Source organism: Protopterus annectens, chromosome 3.part0, assembly GCF_019279795.1.
Source record: "Protopterus annectens isolate FY-2018-M chromosome 3.part0, PAN1.0, whole genome shotgun sequence".
NCBI classification, from domain to species: Eukaryota; Metazoa; Chordata; order Ceratodontiformes; family Protopteridae; genus Protopterus; species Protopterus annectens.
In genome coordinates, this window is record NC_056731.1 from 1,145,804,588 (window position 1) to 1,145,821,710 (window position 17,123).

General features: G+C 40.5%; 1 protein-coding gene across 1 annotated transcript in view; it reads left to right on the forward strand.

Moving 5' to 3' along the window:
• Window positions 1-17,123, forward strand: part of ESCO1 (establishment of sister chromatid cohesion N-acetyltransferase 1) — a gene marked incomplete in the record, with an annotated part of 993,102 nt that overhangs the window by 688,768 nt on the left and 287,211 nt on the right. Inside the window, 1 exon segment of the mRNA XM_044065376.1 lies at window positions 1,142-1,329. Coding sequence (XP_043921311.1) covers window positions 1,142-1,329 — 188 coding nt within the window.

Genomic DNA, 17,123 nt, shown 5'->3' on the forward strand with positions numbered 1-17,123 from the left:
CATTGTTTTTTTCTAACAGAATACATGTGATATTGTTGAAAATCATTGCTGTTCAGAATGCTGTTAATATGTTTTGTTGCCGTGGGCCATATTAGTGTGGAAGTCAAATGCACTAATTGATGCTAGTCTTGTGAAGCAGAGATTGTCAAAATGCTGCAAGTTTAGTGACTTGATGTGATGATGGTGCAGGTGTGCAGCCGAAAGAAAGGTAGATAAAGATGTTGGCTTCAGCTATTCCTGCGTATTCATATCATGTACTTGTATCTCAGAACCATCAAATAAAGAGCATTGAGCATCCAGCCAATTTTTAATGTCCTTGAGATAGCTGTTCAGGCATTGTAAGGCTATAGAAGGAATTAATGCAAGTAGAGAGGATACACTTGGGTCAATAGAAAGAAAGAAGGAAAATAAAGTTAATTAATTTCTCAATATATCCACACAATATTTTCTAGAAACAGATAAAATATAGCGGTGAAATAATATCTAATGTTAAATGTAGTGTGGGCTTTAATGAGCACCAGAATTTGGTTAACTCCCTACATCTTGCTGTGCAGTTTTAGTTTAAATAACTGCAGTAACATATTTAAAAGGAAACCTACAAAAACTAATCTGAAATTCAGAGAAGACCATCACAGTTTGCTTGCTTTTCCAACTTTTTTCCCTAGATGTTGAATCAAATCCATGTTTCATCGATGTTCTGAAACATAGAACCATACATGGTCAAGACCATGTTATGGAAGTTACAGAACATTGAACCATTTGTGCTGTGGTTACGTTACAGTTGGGTCTGGGAATTTTCCTTTTCCCCACTGTAGTGTGATCTCAGAGTTGGTATGTATAATTAGCAGGCACTGTGGGGGGTGCAGGGGGCGTGCCCCCTGCAGAAATACAGTTTTGGTTATTGTTGGTTTTAGATGTTCCATAACTTCAAGCATATAGACTTGACCATATGTGGTTCAGTGTTTCAGAAAGTTGATGAAACAACATGAATTTTGTGGTATCTACCTTTTAAAGACAATATATCTCAGATTGTTTTTCTATTAGGCCAGTACAATATTTCTCAAAAGAACATCATCTTCTAGAAGCAGAAAGAACTTCATTTTCTGTTTCTTTTCACATTTCCCTTTCATCTGTTATACAGGGCTATAGGGTAATTGAAGAAAGTCGTGTGGAAGAAAACACTGATAGAGATGGCTCTTTGTTTGAACGTCAGAGAGCCTGGTGCTGTTCAACTGTTCCTGAACCTGCACTCTGTGGCATCAGTCGTATTTGGGTCTTCAGTGTTATGCGCAGAATGCGTATTGCTTCAAGAATGATAGATTGCCTTAGGTAAGATATGAAACTGAAAGGAAACAGGAGTTTTCTCCAGATGTTTTTCTTTTGTAGAATGCTTGCATTGTCAAACAACTGAAAGCTTTGAAACAGGTAGGTGTTTTTTTTCTCTAGTGATACTACAAAACAGAGCAGAATTGTTAACATTATTCAGCATTGTTTAACACCTTTATTAAATTATCACTTAAGAAATCCCAATCCCTCCGAGCTACATGCTCTAGGCACCTAAACCTTGTCACCACAGTAAAGAGAACATGCTGGAGAGATGGATTCCTGTCTCAGAGACTTCCCATACTCTGGAACAAACTACCTATCTATATCAAACAAAGCTCGTCATTAGCACTCTTCAAGAAAAATCTTGATTGGATAGGAGATAGGAAACTCACCCCGGGGATCACTTTTGTGGCTCTGCTTGACAGGGGCACAGGAAAATAATTTTCTTGGGTGGCAAAAGCCAGGGTACCGTTTGGCTAGGCTTATATAGCCTAGTACCTACCTATGAACCTGTAAGACATAGGTTCACACACATTCATAGAAAAGAAAATAAACCTTATTAACATTTGTCATGTTCATGAGTTATACATTGCACAATGCTTTTTTTTTTTAACGTTTGTCATATTCATGCATTATACATTGCACAATGCCTTTTTTTTTATCAATTATTCATAGGTTCATATGTGTATACTAGATTAATGACTACTAAGGCAATTATAAGCCTAGCCATGCAACCCAAATGTAACCCACAAATATGATTTATCTAGGGGTGATTTACTGACTACTTCTATCCATCAGAGACATAGCCGTCAGACCAGGGATGAATTTCTGTTTCACTTCAATAGGCATAGGGAGGAAATCTGCTTCACATGGATGGAGAGGCTGTTCCAGAAAATAGGAATTCTCTGAGAAACGTGTCTCTCTCCAGCATGTCATATTTATTTCACAAGCAAAATTTAGGTCTTTTGATCTAGTAGTTCTGATGCCATTTGTTTTGAGGATGTGCAAAAGGTTCATCAAAGCACAATCCAAAGTTGCCTTGTACACCAGGCAAAGATCACCTCTCAAAAGTCTCTGTAATACCAAGTAAAGAGACAGGGCTTTAAGGCGATCAGCATAGGACATTGTGTTTACTGCTTGTATTTTTGCAAGAACCTTTGTGAATGTTCCATTTACTGCACATGTCTGGTCAGGTAAGTACAGAAGGGGTCATTATTATTTATTAATTTTTGAATTACATTTGTTTACCAGGAAAGTCCGACGGCATAGTTGCCCTTTCTCATGGGAGGCCTGGGAAGAACAGCTCCAAGGTAAAGAATTTAATGAAATCAGTATTTACAAAAATAATGATTATAATGCAGTTATAGTGAATACATATCATAGTAGCTAGTGTAATAACGTTTGTATGGATATTTGCAAACATGAATAATATACAGCATTGTATTGAGAATTTACAGATAGAAAGGTGGTGTATAAGCTAGGTTGGAATAATGTAAGAAATACATTAGAGTGAGGTATTAGAGAGGATAATTAAGTTTGTGCCAATGGAGAAGTAGCGATCGAATGGAAATTTGGGTGTGCTAAATCAGAAGTGGGTATAACAGTTTAAGTACTATACTAAAGTGAAGTATTAGAAGGGTATAAGAAGGTTTAGTACTTTAAAGGGAGGTATGAGAAGGTGATGAAGAATGCTAGGAGTAGCTTTGTCCCAGATGAAGAGGTGAGAAAAAGCCAGGAGGCAGAGCGAAAGTCATTTAGTAATGGTCTGAAAAGTTGGTGCGAGGTAGACCTGATTGATATAGAAATGTTGTCCCAAGTTCTAGCTTCATCATTGGAGTAAAGATGGACTCCAGCAACCCTTTGTGGTTTGTTGATGGTAAGTAGTTTATCATTTGACCAAAGGGAATGGTTTGGTAGATAGAATTGGAGTGTGGGGCAGGCAAATAGGGTGTAGGTGATTTTTAAGGAAGAGCTGGGTATAAGGTTAAGTGGTGAGGAAGGTCAAGCCAGTTAAGTGTTTTTATTACTAAACATTGATGGATCTGGCAAGTTTTTTTGCAAGCAAATCTGGCAACTTTGTGGTGGCATTGTTCAAGTTTAGAACTAAGTGAGGCTTGTAGGTTGGCCATGATATGGGTTTCATATAAGACAGAGAGGGTAAGAGGTAAGTGATAGCTAGAGTTACCTTGGCAGTCGGGGTACCTAGTTTCTGATGGGTTTTCTTGATGCTGTTTTGGATATGTAAATCATATTGAAGATGGTCATGTCTAGTAGTTATGTATTGTGAAGTAGTACTCTATAATTGTACGGTATGATAGGTCCGATGAGGGCCGACTATAGTGGTATAATGAGTTCTGTGGACCTAAATGCCATGCTGCTACTTACAATTTGAGGAACATACAAGGATTTTCTTGTTATCATGGACACATGTTGGTCGAAGCTGGGTTACTATTGACATGATTTCCCTGACCCCTGACTAGTGAATCAACATTAAGGGGTGTTTTATTGATGACATAGTTACCTAGGGTGGCAGAGTTCCTAAAAGGTACTGTAGAGTAACAGATGTGTTGTACCTTTAAGAAGCATTTCTAAGACCTGAACGTGCATATAAATAAATAGCAAGCACATGCTAACGTCAGTGCCATTTTGAGTGCAGCCAGAGTGTGAACATCTGTGTATGAGACAGCTAGTTTGTATATAAGTTAGTTATTTAGCTTCATTTCTAATGTGCTTGTACATAATAAAGCTGCTTGAGCAGAACCCACAATGTTCGTCTACTTCAACCTGACTAAACGAGCCACATGATGTCAGAACCGGGTTTCCAGAGATTGCTTTTCAGAGCCATGAGGTGCAGAGTTAACAGTGAAGGCGAACTAATTGAACCAAGAGCAAAAAAGGGGCAGAAACCAGCTAAAGGTAATGAAAACTTGCACAAACAATTTATTTCTTAAAAAAAAATAAAACAGAGCATTGCAAGGGCACAAAATGCATTACTAAGCAAACGAATATCACAAAAACATTTATTAAGCAAATGAGAAGGATGAAAAAGCATGTTAATAAGATGAAATGTTTGAAATTAAGGTATTTGATAAAACAAGCATCAGAAAAGCATATAAGGGGTTTAGAATTACCTCAGAATTGCAAAACTAACAGGTTTAAAATAAAATGAGTATGTTTAGAGTGAAAATGAGCACAAGAAAATATAATCGGCATGAAAAGAGATTAAATGAGCAAAACAAATGTAACAAAGGGCAAAAAGGGCACATTAAGTATAAATAAAACAAGGCAACTGCATGTTTTTTGGTGGATTACTGTGTTTTGGCATAAACTACTATTTCACATTGATTGGATCTGTGAGTGGTATAACTAGAGTTATTCGAAGTATGTCAGTGTGTAAATGTGCTTACAGTGTGTGTTTATTACTGTGCATTTATTCCAAAGAGTTTGTTGTGTGCAAAGTGCCACTATTTCATAAAGTGCAGTCCAGTACAGCCATTTCTAAAGGTTTCTTGTGCTGGGTGTGTCTGTTTGCAGAGTGCCGCTATGAGTGTTTCTTGCACTATACAGAGTTGTTTAGCAAACTGCAGCCATTTTGGGGAAAGTTCAGTGTGCCCGTGTACTGTTTATTCACAAAGTGCAGTTACTTGAAAATGTTTCTTGCTCTCATCTTCTTCCGCCCAGTTTATTTGCACAGTGAAGTTGTTTGAAATGTTTCTTATAATAAGTGAATTATTCAGTACAATGATTTCAAGTGTATTGCAGTGCCTGGAAAACTTATTTCGCAAAGTTCAGTTATACGGAGACTTGTTTTGTTATTGGGCATAGTTAACAAGTACTAGCAAATCTAGCAAATTTCTGACGTGTGTGTGTGTGTGTGTGTGTGTGTGTGTGTGTGTGTGTGTGTGTCCGTGTGTGTGTCCGTGTGTGTGTCCGTGTGTGTGTCCGTGTGTGTGCATACTGGCAAAAGTCTTCTCTGAGATGTATTAATATGCTGGATGGCTTTCGAAAACCACTACCACTTGTGTTCCCTCCTGCCCCCACTGTCTCTAACTTTATGCATCACAGGCCACTCCTTCCAACCTCCTCATAGGCTCTAAGCCCCCCTTCCTTCTTCACATCCCACACTCAAAACAATTAAAACCCTCCTACATCTCGCATCATGCACACTCTATTAATAACATCCCTAACCCTCTTTAACCTACTTACTCTCTACCACCTCACTTCTCACAACACCACACTACATCAACTAACCCCAACAAAAACTACAGCATACATATACCATAACTCATCCCAAAATAGTTACTCTATTTCACCATCACTCTTCAGTCATAGAGACACCACCACTTTCAAGACCATACTGCATTTTAATATACCTAAAGTTAAACAATTATACATCTCATATGCATATTCCATATTTAACTATATTTCATCCACAATCCAAACCACTATCTTCACATTATTATGCCAAAATGGAGATATTTATCCAAACCCTGGACCCCCCTCCCCCAACCAACATATTAACAACTCTACATCACTCTGTGAACGCACCAAAAGACCTTTGCATCGTGACATTAAACATCCGTAGTATCTGTAACAAAGTAGCAGACTTCCATGCATGGCTTACACAGTAGATACCTGATATAGTTGCTCCAACAAACCTGGCTCAAACCCCAGATGTCTGACTCAGAAATACTTCCTCCTGGATATCAAATATTACAACAAGATAGACGTCATAAGAAAGGGGGAGGCCTGGCATTAATATATTGTAACCACTTAAACATAGTACCCTACCCAAAAATCATTCCCACTTTCAATAATATGGAAATCCTATTAGCATCACTATTTTTCAACAACCATAAACAAATGTCTATTGCCACCATCCATATTCTTCCAGGTTCCTGTATCCCAACACTGGAAGACTTCCTGTCATGGCCTAACCACTACATCTCAAATGAAACCATCATCCTGGGTGACACTAATATAAATTGGCTTAAACTAACACAAAGCAACTCCACAAACTCCCATCAGTCTGTTCAAATTTACACAAATTATACAAACCCCAACACACAACAGTCACCATGAATCCACCCTAGACTGGATATTAGTATCCCACCCACAGTACTACTCCAGTCCCAACACCCTAAGAGACCACTTACCAGCCCTGATACACAGACCATCAACCTCCACTCCAAGCATTCATTCATACAAATATACCAAAAATCTAGCCAATTTTAGCCAGTCTCACTTTTGCAACCTATTACAAACACTAAACTGGAACCCATTGAAATATCTTCCCTTAGATGAAGCAGTACATTATTTCAATACTGTCTTCCTAGATACCCTTATCTCCATAGCCCCCATAAAAAGAGAGTTAAACACAACCATGCTCCTTGGCTATCTAAATCAACCAAACTACTGATTAATAGAGACCGAGCATGGCACAAATGGAGAAAAGATAAGACCCCACCCAATGAAACTGCCTTCAGAATACATGGAAACAAAGCAAAACATGCCATTAATCAGGACAAAAATACTTCTCTCAACAAATAAACACCCACAGTAATAATCCCAGACTTTTCTGGAAATCTCTCAACTCATTACTAAATCCTGGCAGCACCCAAAACCCACCTCCATTTTCAGACAAAAGCCCATTTGAAATCACTGAAATATTTAATAAAAACTGTATTGATATTATCCTTGCATTAGTAAATGCAGGCAATACCCCAACCCCCATTAACCCATTCATCTTATCTCAAAGCAGTATCAGCTCCATGCCATCTTTTAACTTCCAACCTGTAGCAACCTCTCAAATACAAACATTACTTGGAAAATTGAAACCAGGCTCCTTATCCGCTGATAATCTCCCCCCAGAATACCTCAAAATTAGTGCTAAGGCAATATGTTTCCCAGTAAGTATCCTTATAAACTGATCACTTGCCGAACACACAGTCCCCCAGCTCTGGAAAAAATCAATAATCACCCCACTTCATAAAGGTGGAAACCCTCATGACCTATCTAATTTTAGACCCATTTCCATCCCATCCCCTCTATCTAAAATAATGGAAAAATGCATCCACGAACAACTGCTTGATTATCTAACCAGCAACAACCTATTATTCCCTTGATAACATGGTTTTCAACCATCCCATAGTACCATTACTGCCCTAGTATCCTTAACAAATTACATTTATAACGGCCTAGATAGTAACCTACTTACATCAGTCCTGTTACTGGATCTCTCAAAACCATTCAACACAGTCTCCCACATCAAACTTATCCGGCAACTCACTCACTAGGATGCTCTGATCCCACCCTAACCTGGTTCACTAGTTACTTGGAAAGCAGACAGCAATCCATAGAATGGCTGAATAACCTCTCTAGCTTTCTCCCAAATAACATAGGAGTCCCCCAGGGGTCTGTCTTGGGACCCCTACTATTCAACATTTTTATAATTGACCTAAATAAAGTTACCTCTGACTGTACTACCATACAATATGCAGATGATTCAACCATAATCTGTACCTCCAAAAGTTAACACAAAAGGCCTTTACATCCATAGACCTCTGGCTAAAACAATCACAGCTATTACTTAACCCTAATAAATCTAGACTACTCATCTTTGCATCTAAACCTGTTCCCACAGACTTTACTATCTTCTCCATAACCAAAGCCCCAGTAGAGTTAGTAAATTAGACCAAACTACTAGGAATTACTATTGACAGCAAACTTAGCTTTGACTTGCATATTAGTAATGCAATAAAAAAGACTCACTTCAAATTAGGCAAACTTTACAGAAACAAACAATACTTAGACAAAACCATCTGAATAAAACTTTCAAAAAGTCTTCTCCTTCCAACCTTACTATATGGGTCTCCTGTCTTCACCAATCTCTACAAGTAGTTGGTGAAAGAATTGATGCAGGAGATTTATTGGCAAAGAATGAAGTATTTTGTACTGTCTAGATCAATGGTAAGCCCACTGAGCTCAAAGTAGACACTGGTTCAAAGTGTAATGTTATGTCTGCTGCAGATACTTTTGCTAAAGTAAGAGCTGGGGAACAACTAAATGTGACCAGTTCTGTGAAACTTGTTGCTTATGGAGGTGAAGAAATTCAAACCAAAGGCTCAGTAGTGCTTTCATGTTATGTGGCCAAGAACTGTTATAGCTTATTATTTTATGTAGTCCAAAAGACCTCTGTAGTCATTATTGGGTCTCAGAGACCGTTTGAGAATGAATCTGCTTTCTTTTACCAAAGTTGTTCATCAAATAACACATGTCCCAGTTCCAGCTTCACTAGCACTATTTTTCAGAGTATGCTGATGTTTTCAATGACAAGTTAGGCAAACTTCCAGTTGTGTATTCTATGAAGTTAGACCCACGGATCAGTCCAGTGGTCAGACCAGCAAGAAAAGTTCTGACAGCTATGCAGCATAAAGCCAAAGCCTAGTTGGACAAAATGGTGCAGCAAGGTGTAATTTGTCCAGTTACAGAACCTACCGAATGTGTGTCGTCCACGGTAGCAGCTCACAAAAAAGGCTCAGATGAAGTCAGAATATGCATTGACACAAGAGATTTGAACAAAGCATTAAAAAGACCTAATCATTCTATGCGTACAGTTGAGGAAGTCGAGGCTCTAATACCAAATGCCACTGTTTTTTCTGTCTTGGATGGAAAAAGTTCATTTTGACAAGTGGTGCTTGATCACAAATCTTCATTACTGACTACATTCAGTACCCCATTTGGAAGATGCAGATTTCTCAGGATGCTACTTGGAATAAATTCTGAAAGTGAAGTCTTTCAGTGTGCAATGGAGCAATTTTTTTTCAGGTTATCCTTTTGCCATAATAGTAGATGATTCGTTAGTCGGAGGCAGTGGTGAAGCAGAGTATGACAGAAATCTTAGGAGAATTGTAGTTAGAGCACATGAAGTGAACTTGAAGCTCAACCCTCTAAAGTACAAGTTCAGACTACCAGAAGTTACAGATGTAGGACATTTATTTACTAGCATTGGCTTGAGACCAGACCTGTCCAAGCAAGCAGCCATTCTTGAGATGTCGGTGCCAGACAAATATACAAGCTCTACAATGTTTTCTTGTTATGGTCAACTATTTAGGCAGGTTTGTACATGACAATGCCTTTGAGAGAGCTAACATGCAAGAATGTTACATGGCCATGGTTAGAACATCATCAGAAAGCATTTGAAGACCTTAAGCAGAAAATTACTACTCCTCCTACATTAAGATACTATGTCAACAAACCAGCAACTCTTTCCTGCAATGCTTCAAGATTTGATCTAAGTGCAGTCATTTTTCAAGAGGGTAGACTAGTAGTATGTGCATCTAGAACACTTACCCAAACTGAAATGCAATATGCTCAGATTGAGAGAGAACTTTTGGCTGTAGTGTTTGCATGTTCCAAGTTTCATGGTTATATCTGTGGTCGAGATATTCAGATTGAAGCTGATCATCAACCTCTGGTTGCTATTTTAAAGAAGTATATGCATTCAGCTCTAGCAAGATTACAAGGAATGATGCTTAAATTGCAAAAGTACAACTTCAAAATGGTCTATATAAAAGGCAAGCTTCTTTATCTGGCTGATACCTTGTCCAGATCACCCAGAAATACAAAGGAACAGCTTGATGCAGAGAATTTTGACTTCCAATGTCATGGAAGTGTGTAATTTTTCTACCACAAGACTTGATGAGCTAAGAGATCACACAAAGACTGATCAGTTTTGCAAAAGCTGAATCACTACACACGTAATGGATGGCTGTCAAAGCAATGTAGTGTACCACCAGAAGTGCAACTCTACTTTCCTTACAGAGATGAGATGCTGATGGAAGATGGTGTTATTTCCAAAGATCCTAAAATTGTTGTTCCTGCTTCCTTGCAACATAAATACATTCAGATTTTGCATCGTGGTCACTCAGGTTCCAAAGCTACCAAAAGAAGGTCAAGAGGACTAGTATTTTGAACTTCTCTTGCAAAATACATTGATAAAGTGTTTTCTTCTTCTTCAGTATGCAGTAGTACTAAACCACATTTGCAGAAAGAACCACTTCAACTAAGTCAAGTTTCTGAACTACCTTGGTCAGCAGTAGCCACTGACATATTCATGTGGAACAGTCAACATTACTTAGTATTTGTAGACTCTTATTCAAACTGATTTGAGATTGCTCTACTACCTAACCTAACTTCCACTACTGTTATTACTAAGTTAAAACATCATTTTTCAGTCCATGGAAGTCCACAAAAGCTTATCTCTGACAATGGTACCCAATTTACCAGTCAGTTGTTTCAGAAGCTTGCAAGAGAATGGGACTTTGTACATGTTACTAGTAGTCCAGAATATCCACAGTCAAATGCACTAGCTGAACGTGCAGTACAGAGTGCAAAGCAATTACTTGAGAAGTCAAAGCGTGATAATACCGCTGTCTTTTTGAAATTACTCAATCTCAAAAACATACCCCGTGACAATATACTTGGCTGTCCTGCTCAGAGACTTCTATCCAGGCAAATCAGTACATTACCTATCAGTTTCAGTTTGTTGAGGTCTAAAGCCAAAAACATCAAAACAATCAAAGCCCAATTATTTAGAAAGCGTTCTTTCCAGAAGTCCAGCTATGACAAAACTAGTAGATTTCTTTGTTCGTTGAAAGAAGGGAGAGACAATGAGGAGGCAACTGACAAAAGGTTTTGACAGGACTGGTCAAGTAACAAGCATATGTGCAGACCTGAGATCCTATTTTATGAAATCTGAGGGTGTGGATTACAGGAGAAATCTTCTTCCTGTATCAGAACTGATATTGCAGCATTGTTCTTGTGATACAGACTCTAAATCTCAGAGCAATTCAGACAATGTTTCAATTCCAGAATGTGTCTCGACTCCCACTACCGTTTGAGGGTGTTCCTGATGTCCCTAAGGTTGAGCATTCAGCAGAGACAATCCCATTTGCTAAACCTAATCCCAATTTCTGTGTCCAAGATTTGGTCTTATTTCTGGACCCAGTGTGAAATTACACAGCAACATGGACGTAGTTGTATATATGTATCTAGTTCTGTATATTTGCATGATGAAAATTATTTTGTATCAATGGCATGTCAGTTGGTCATCGATATGGCATGACTAATTTCTCAGAGGGAGGATGTAGAATAACATGTCTTGTACCTTTAAGAAACATTTCTAAGACCTGAACTTGCATATAAATAGCAAGCACGTGCTAGCTTCAGTGCCATTTTGTGAGTACAGCTAGTGTGTGAACACCTATGTATGAGACGGCTAGTTTGTATACTAGTTAGTTATAACTTCATTTTGAATGTGCTTGTACATAATAAAGCTGCTTGAACAGAACCTACAATTTTCATCTACTTCATCCTGACTAGACGAGCAACAGGTACTATAATGCATTTCTTGGCATTGAGTTTTAAGCCATAGCTTTGGCACTAAACATTTGTCTGTGTTAGACCTTCCTTAGTGTTGCCTTGAGGAGATTCAGTGACTGCTCCCAGTTGGCAGTAATCTGTGAACTTGGTCAGAGTTGTTTGACATTGACTTTGACTTCCAAGAAGTAGATGCCAAAGAGGAGGCAGGCCCAGCACTAGGCCTGACGGCTCCACTGGTGATCAGCCTCTTTGTGGAGGTAGCCTCACCAATCCTAACCTTTTGGGTACTATCCGTGAGTCAGCTAGCTCTCCAGGGTGTTATAAAAGGGTTTATGTCTAGGCAGTCTGCACTGCTTTCTTCTCATCCAGTGCCTTAGTGACCTTTTCAAAGAAGTCCACCAGGTTCAGTAAGCACTACCTTCCATTGGCAAAGCCAAACTGTGATGGCTCCAATGTTTGGAGTTCTCCTGTGTCCTTTCTGATAATGTCCACAAAAATTCTTTCCATGGCTTTGCAAATAAGATTAGTCAGACTAATGGGTCTGTAGTTTTCAGGAACTATTGAATGCCCCCCACCCCCTTATGAAGGGGGATGCCCATCGCAGTCCTCCATTATCTTGGCACAAAACCTGTTTTAAGACTGTTGTTAAATAGTGATAACAGGGGTCCTGATGTGTATTCTACACTGCTCAGAAGGCATCCTGGGATGTTATCAGGGCCCACTGAGGTTGTGTTTGTGGCTTTAGCTAGAGCAGCCAGTACCTTCTCCTTAGTTATAGTTGGAGAGGTTATGTTTTAATTTTTCTTGGGGGACGGTTGAGGGTGGGATAAAGCTGAAATTGAAATTGTCCACTAACAGGTTCACTATTTTACCAGGCTCAGTGAATGTGGCACCATTAACCACCAGTTTAGCACATCGTTGTGTGATGCCTTTGAAGTTTCTGACATAGATAAAGGCCTTATGATTGCCTTTTACTGGGGAGGCTATTTTAATCTCAAAGTTGGCTTTGACATAATTAGCCCTCTTAGTTGCCTATTTAATTTGATGATGGATTTTTTATCTTGATGCGAATTACCCTTCCAGATTTTGCTCTAATTTTTTTTTCCTTTTGTTGTATATTCTGTATAATTTGTGATGCCACCAGGGCAGTTTGCTTCTTAGGCTAGTTCTGGCCTTACTTCTGGTAGGTACAGTAGCATCTATGCAGCCATTGACATGGTTGTACAGCAATTCTGCATAGGTTGCTGTTTTCTGTAGCTTTGGATGTACAGCGAGTTGTAGCAAACAATCATTTAATAAAAGATAGTTTGCCTTGGAATAGTTCCTGTTATTAGTTCTATTGAGGTTACAGAGTTTTTGATTTTGCAGACTGCTTTATGGTCAGATCTTCCCAGGGAGGATGAGACACTTGGGGGGGGGTGAAGCATTCTCCCATATCTGTGAGTATGAAGTTCTGTATGTTGGAGAGACTAGTGGATATATTCAATATTTGGTCAAGGGTGTTTGTATTTACAAAGTCCAGGAATGTCTGTGCCTGTAGGTTTGAGGCTGTGTAGGATTCCAAGTCTATACATGGATAATTAAAGTTTCCCATGAGTAGGGTGTTAGTTTGGATGGTAAATGTCTCCAGTAGGTCCAAGTATACATTATATGCTTACTGGAACATAGAGGGTGATGTATAGCTGGGTAGGAAGTGGTACAGGATTTTGTCTGTGGTGATCTGCACGTGGAGGAACTCCAGCAGGTCGTCATGTTTGACCAACCAAGAGGTGTGCTGGATGTTCATCGTGCATACAGCTGCAGTCATAACAGATGGGTTCTCCTGCCGTCAGGCGGGTCCTCGGTCGGCCGAATTCCAAAGTCTAGGTCCGGCGTCAGTTGTCGTCGCTTCTTCCCTGACGTCAGTGCGACAGGGGTGTAAAAGAACCAGCCAACGCCATTTTCTTCAGTCTTTCTTGCCACGCGGTGCCCGAAGCAGAAGCAGTTCACAAGTGCCGGTCGGCCAGCTCCTGAAATTACAAAAATTTTGCAACCGAAGTCTTCTTGAAAGCTAAGTACCCCGTTAGGGAAACTTTTCTTGCCTCAGACCGATGTCAGACAAAGTTAATAATTGTATTTCATGTGGGAAGCAAATACCGCATAAGGATTTCCATTCCCTCTGTATTCCTTGTTTAGGCCCAGACCATGACGTCTCGGTCTGTCGCTTTTGTGCTACATTCAACAAACGCACCGTTAAGTGTCTGGTGGAGTTCGGCCAGCATTATTTTGGCAAAACATTTAACTATATTATGTCGTCGGATACTCCGACTCCAGTTTTGTCTAAAAAGTGCAAAGATAAGGACAGACACACGAGGTCCGCGGTCTCTACCGACACCACGCCAAAGCAGACTACACGTGGTCCGGTTCTCAGTGAGGCGCCTATGCAGCCCCTGACTACAGACGACACTTCATTGGCGGTGTCTCCTGCACCCGAGGTCGCAGGCTCCTCGGCCCACACACCGACTACAGATACCGAAGCCACTCTTGGCGGTGAATCTCAAAATGTGGACAGGTCTACCTCCTCTCAAGGTGTCTTCAGACCTTCCTCTTCTTTTTCCATCAAGGCTTTCATTAAGTCTAAAGCAGCCATGCATTCTAAGAGACAAGCTACACAGGGCCCATCTCCAGGCCCCATGCCTAAAAAACAGATGCTTAAAATGGCTGAGGATTTAATTACTCTAATCAGGGGTTCACAACCCCCCCGGACAAAAGGCCCAGAGTGGAGGAAGAATCCCCCTCCTCTGATCAGGGCTCCATTATTTCAGAGCACTCTGATGAACAGGAACATTCTTACTCCCCTTTTGAAGACTCTAATGCAGAGGAGTCCATTCCTTCTGTATCCCCCCCAGAGGATTACTCATTTGGGGAAACTTTGCATACCTTAAGAGAACACTTCCACTGGGAAGGCCAAGATTATTCAGATTCCAAGAAAAGGCTTAGGGAATTTCTCTTGCTACCTCAGCACAGGCCTCTGGCTATACCTCCTGTCTTGGACATACTAGATGATGTGTACTCGGAGGCCTGCCTTAACCCGGATTCTCTACCTCCAGCCCCAGTCAAGCCTGACAGGTACTACAGGGTTCCTGACTCGCACCAATTTCTATACAAAAGCCATGCTGCTGACCCAGAAACCATCTCACAGGGCCCCAAGGGAATTAAGGCCTCCACTGCTAAAAACCCATTACCTACCAAGAGAGATTCCAGATCCTTAGAAAGGTGGGGAAAAAAGGTATATACCTCGGCTACCTTAACCATGAGGGCATTAAACTGCCAGTTCCATATGCTAAAGTATCAACAGTTTTTGTTATCACAATTGAAAAGTAAAATGTCACAACCTGAACAACCAGACTTGAAGGAGTTGCAGGATTTGATGCATAGTGCAGAACAAGTGGGTAAACATACCTTACAATGTGGTTTTGATACGCTAGAGGCCTCATGTAGAGCTGCTGTTACAGGATCAGTCACACGTAGACATGCCTGGCTCAAGGAACAAACCTTGCCAGATCATGTCAAAGCTAAATTACTAGATGCCCCTCTACAAAAGGATGTATTATTTGGAGCTAATGCAGAGGAGGTATTAAGGAAAATGGAGGAAAAGGCTAAATCAATGCAAACTGTGAAAGTTTTTCTACAGGTACAACCCCCACGCTTCAGTAGAAATTGGCCTTCCAAAAATTGGTCCTTTCCAGCCACAGACAGACCCCAAAGAGGTAGATACAGGCGCCCGAGGGGCAGAGGGCAATCCCAAGGAGCGTTTAGAGGCAGACAGTGGCAAGCTCCTACACAAACAGGTGGTGAAGATAACTCGCAAACATTCAGAAAGCAAGCCCAATGACTTTCCCCTTTGCATGCCAAGCAAGACTCAAATGGCAAGCACCCTTAGGCAGAAAACTGGCATTATTTTCAAAAAATTGGCATATTGTCACAAAAGACAAATGGATCCTGGACATTATAAACAGAGGCTACAGATTCCATTTTTACACCCTTCCAAAAGGCATGCCAAACCTGCCACACAATCAAAGGGTAGAGGCACAAAGACAAATTTCAGATCTCATAGACATGAAAGCTATTCAAAAGGTACCTACGCACGAACAAGGTCAAGGTTTTTATTCCAGACTATTCCTGGTACCAAGGAAGGGAAAAGATTGGAGACCTATTTTGGACCTATCCATCCTAAACACATTTCTACTGCATCAAAATTCAAGATGCTCACTCTTCAGCAGCTTCTTCCCATGCTGGGCAAGGAGTCTTGGCTGGTAACATTGGACCTCAAGGAGGCATACCTACGTGTCCCAATCAGACAAAATTGCAGAAGATACCTCAGATTTCTTGCAGGTTCAACCCATTATCAATTCTCTGCATTGCCCTTTGGCTTATCTACTGCGCCCAGAGTATTCACGAAATGCCTGGCATCAGTAATTGCCTGCTGCAGACTTCAAGGGATACAAATATGCCCCTATTTGGACGACTGCCTCATCCAAGCGGACAGCAAGCACATTCTTCTGAAACATCTGGCTTATGTAATAATGGTGTTGAATTCTCTGGGATACACGGTCAACAAAAAGAAATCAAGGCTAATACCCTCGGAAAATAATTTTCCTGGGTGCCAACTTGGACACAAACACCCAGGTGGCCTACCTTACGCCAGAGAAGCAGGGGCAACTAACTCAATACTTCAGAACACTAGCAAATTGCACCAGGCTGACTGCAAGGAAAATCCTGCAGGCTCTGGGATTCATGGCATCTTGCATCTTACTAATCCCATGTGCAAAGCTGCATATGAGGAAACTTCAATGGTACCTGAAAAACCTATGGTCTCAACACAGCCACAGTTTGGAAACAATAATACCGCTAATTCCATGTCTTCAAAAAGAATTTCTGTGGTGGGCTGAAGCATGCCAAACAAATGTACGTCTCCCATTCAGCAAGCCTCAAGCAAATCAAGTCATCACAACAGACGCCTCGGACTACGCCTGGGGGGCGCACATGACAGATCGGTGCATTCAGGGCAAATGGTCCCAAAAAGAAAAGCACCTTCACATCAATCAAAAGGAAATGCTAGCCGTAATAAATGCTATTATAGCTTTCAGAGACCTTCTGCAACCAGGTCAACTATTGAGAAGAACGGACAACACCACAGTAATGTGGTACATAAACAAACAGGGAGGAACACATTCATACCCCCTATGCAGACTGGCCATGACACTTTGGAACATGGCCATGGATTTACAAATTGAACTACAAGCACAGTACTTGCCAGGCAAGGAAAACACTCTGGCAGACAACCTAAGCAGAAATATGACAGATCTACACGAATGGAAGTTGCATCCTCAAGTTTTTACAGAGATAATCCAAGCATGGGGAAGGCCAGACAT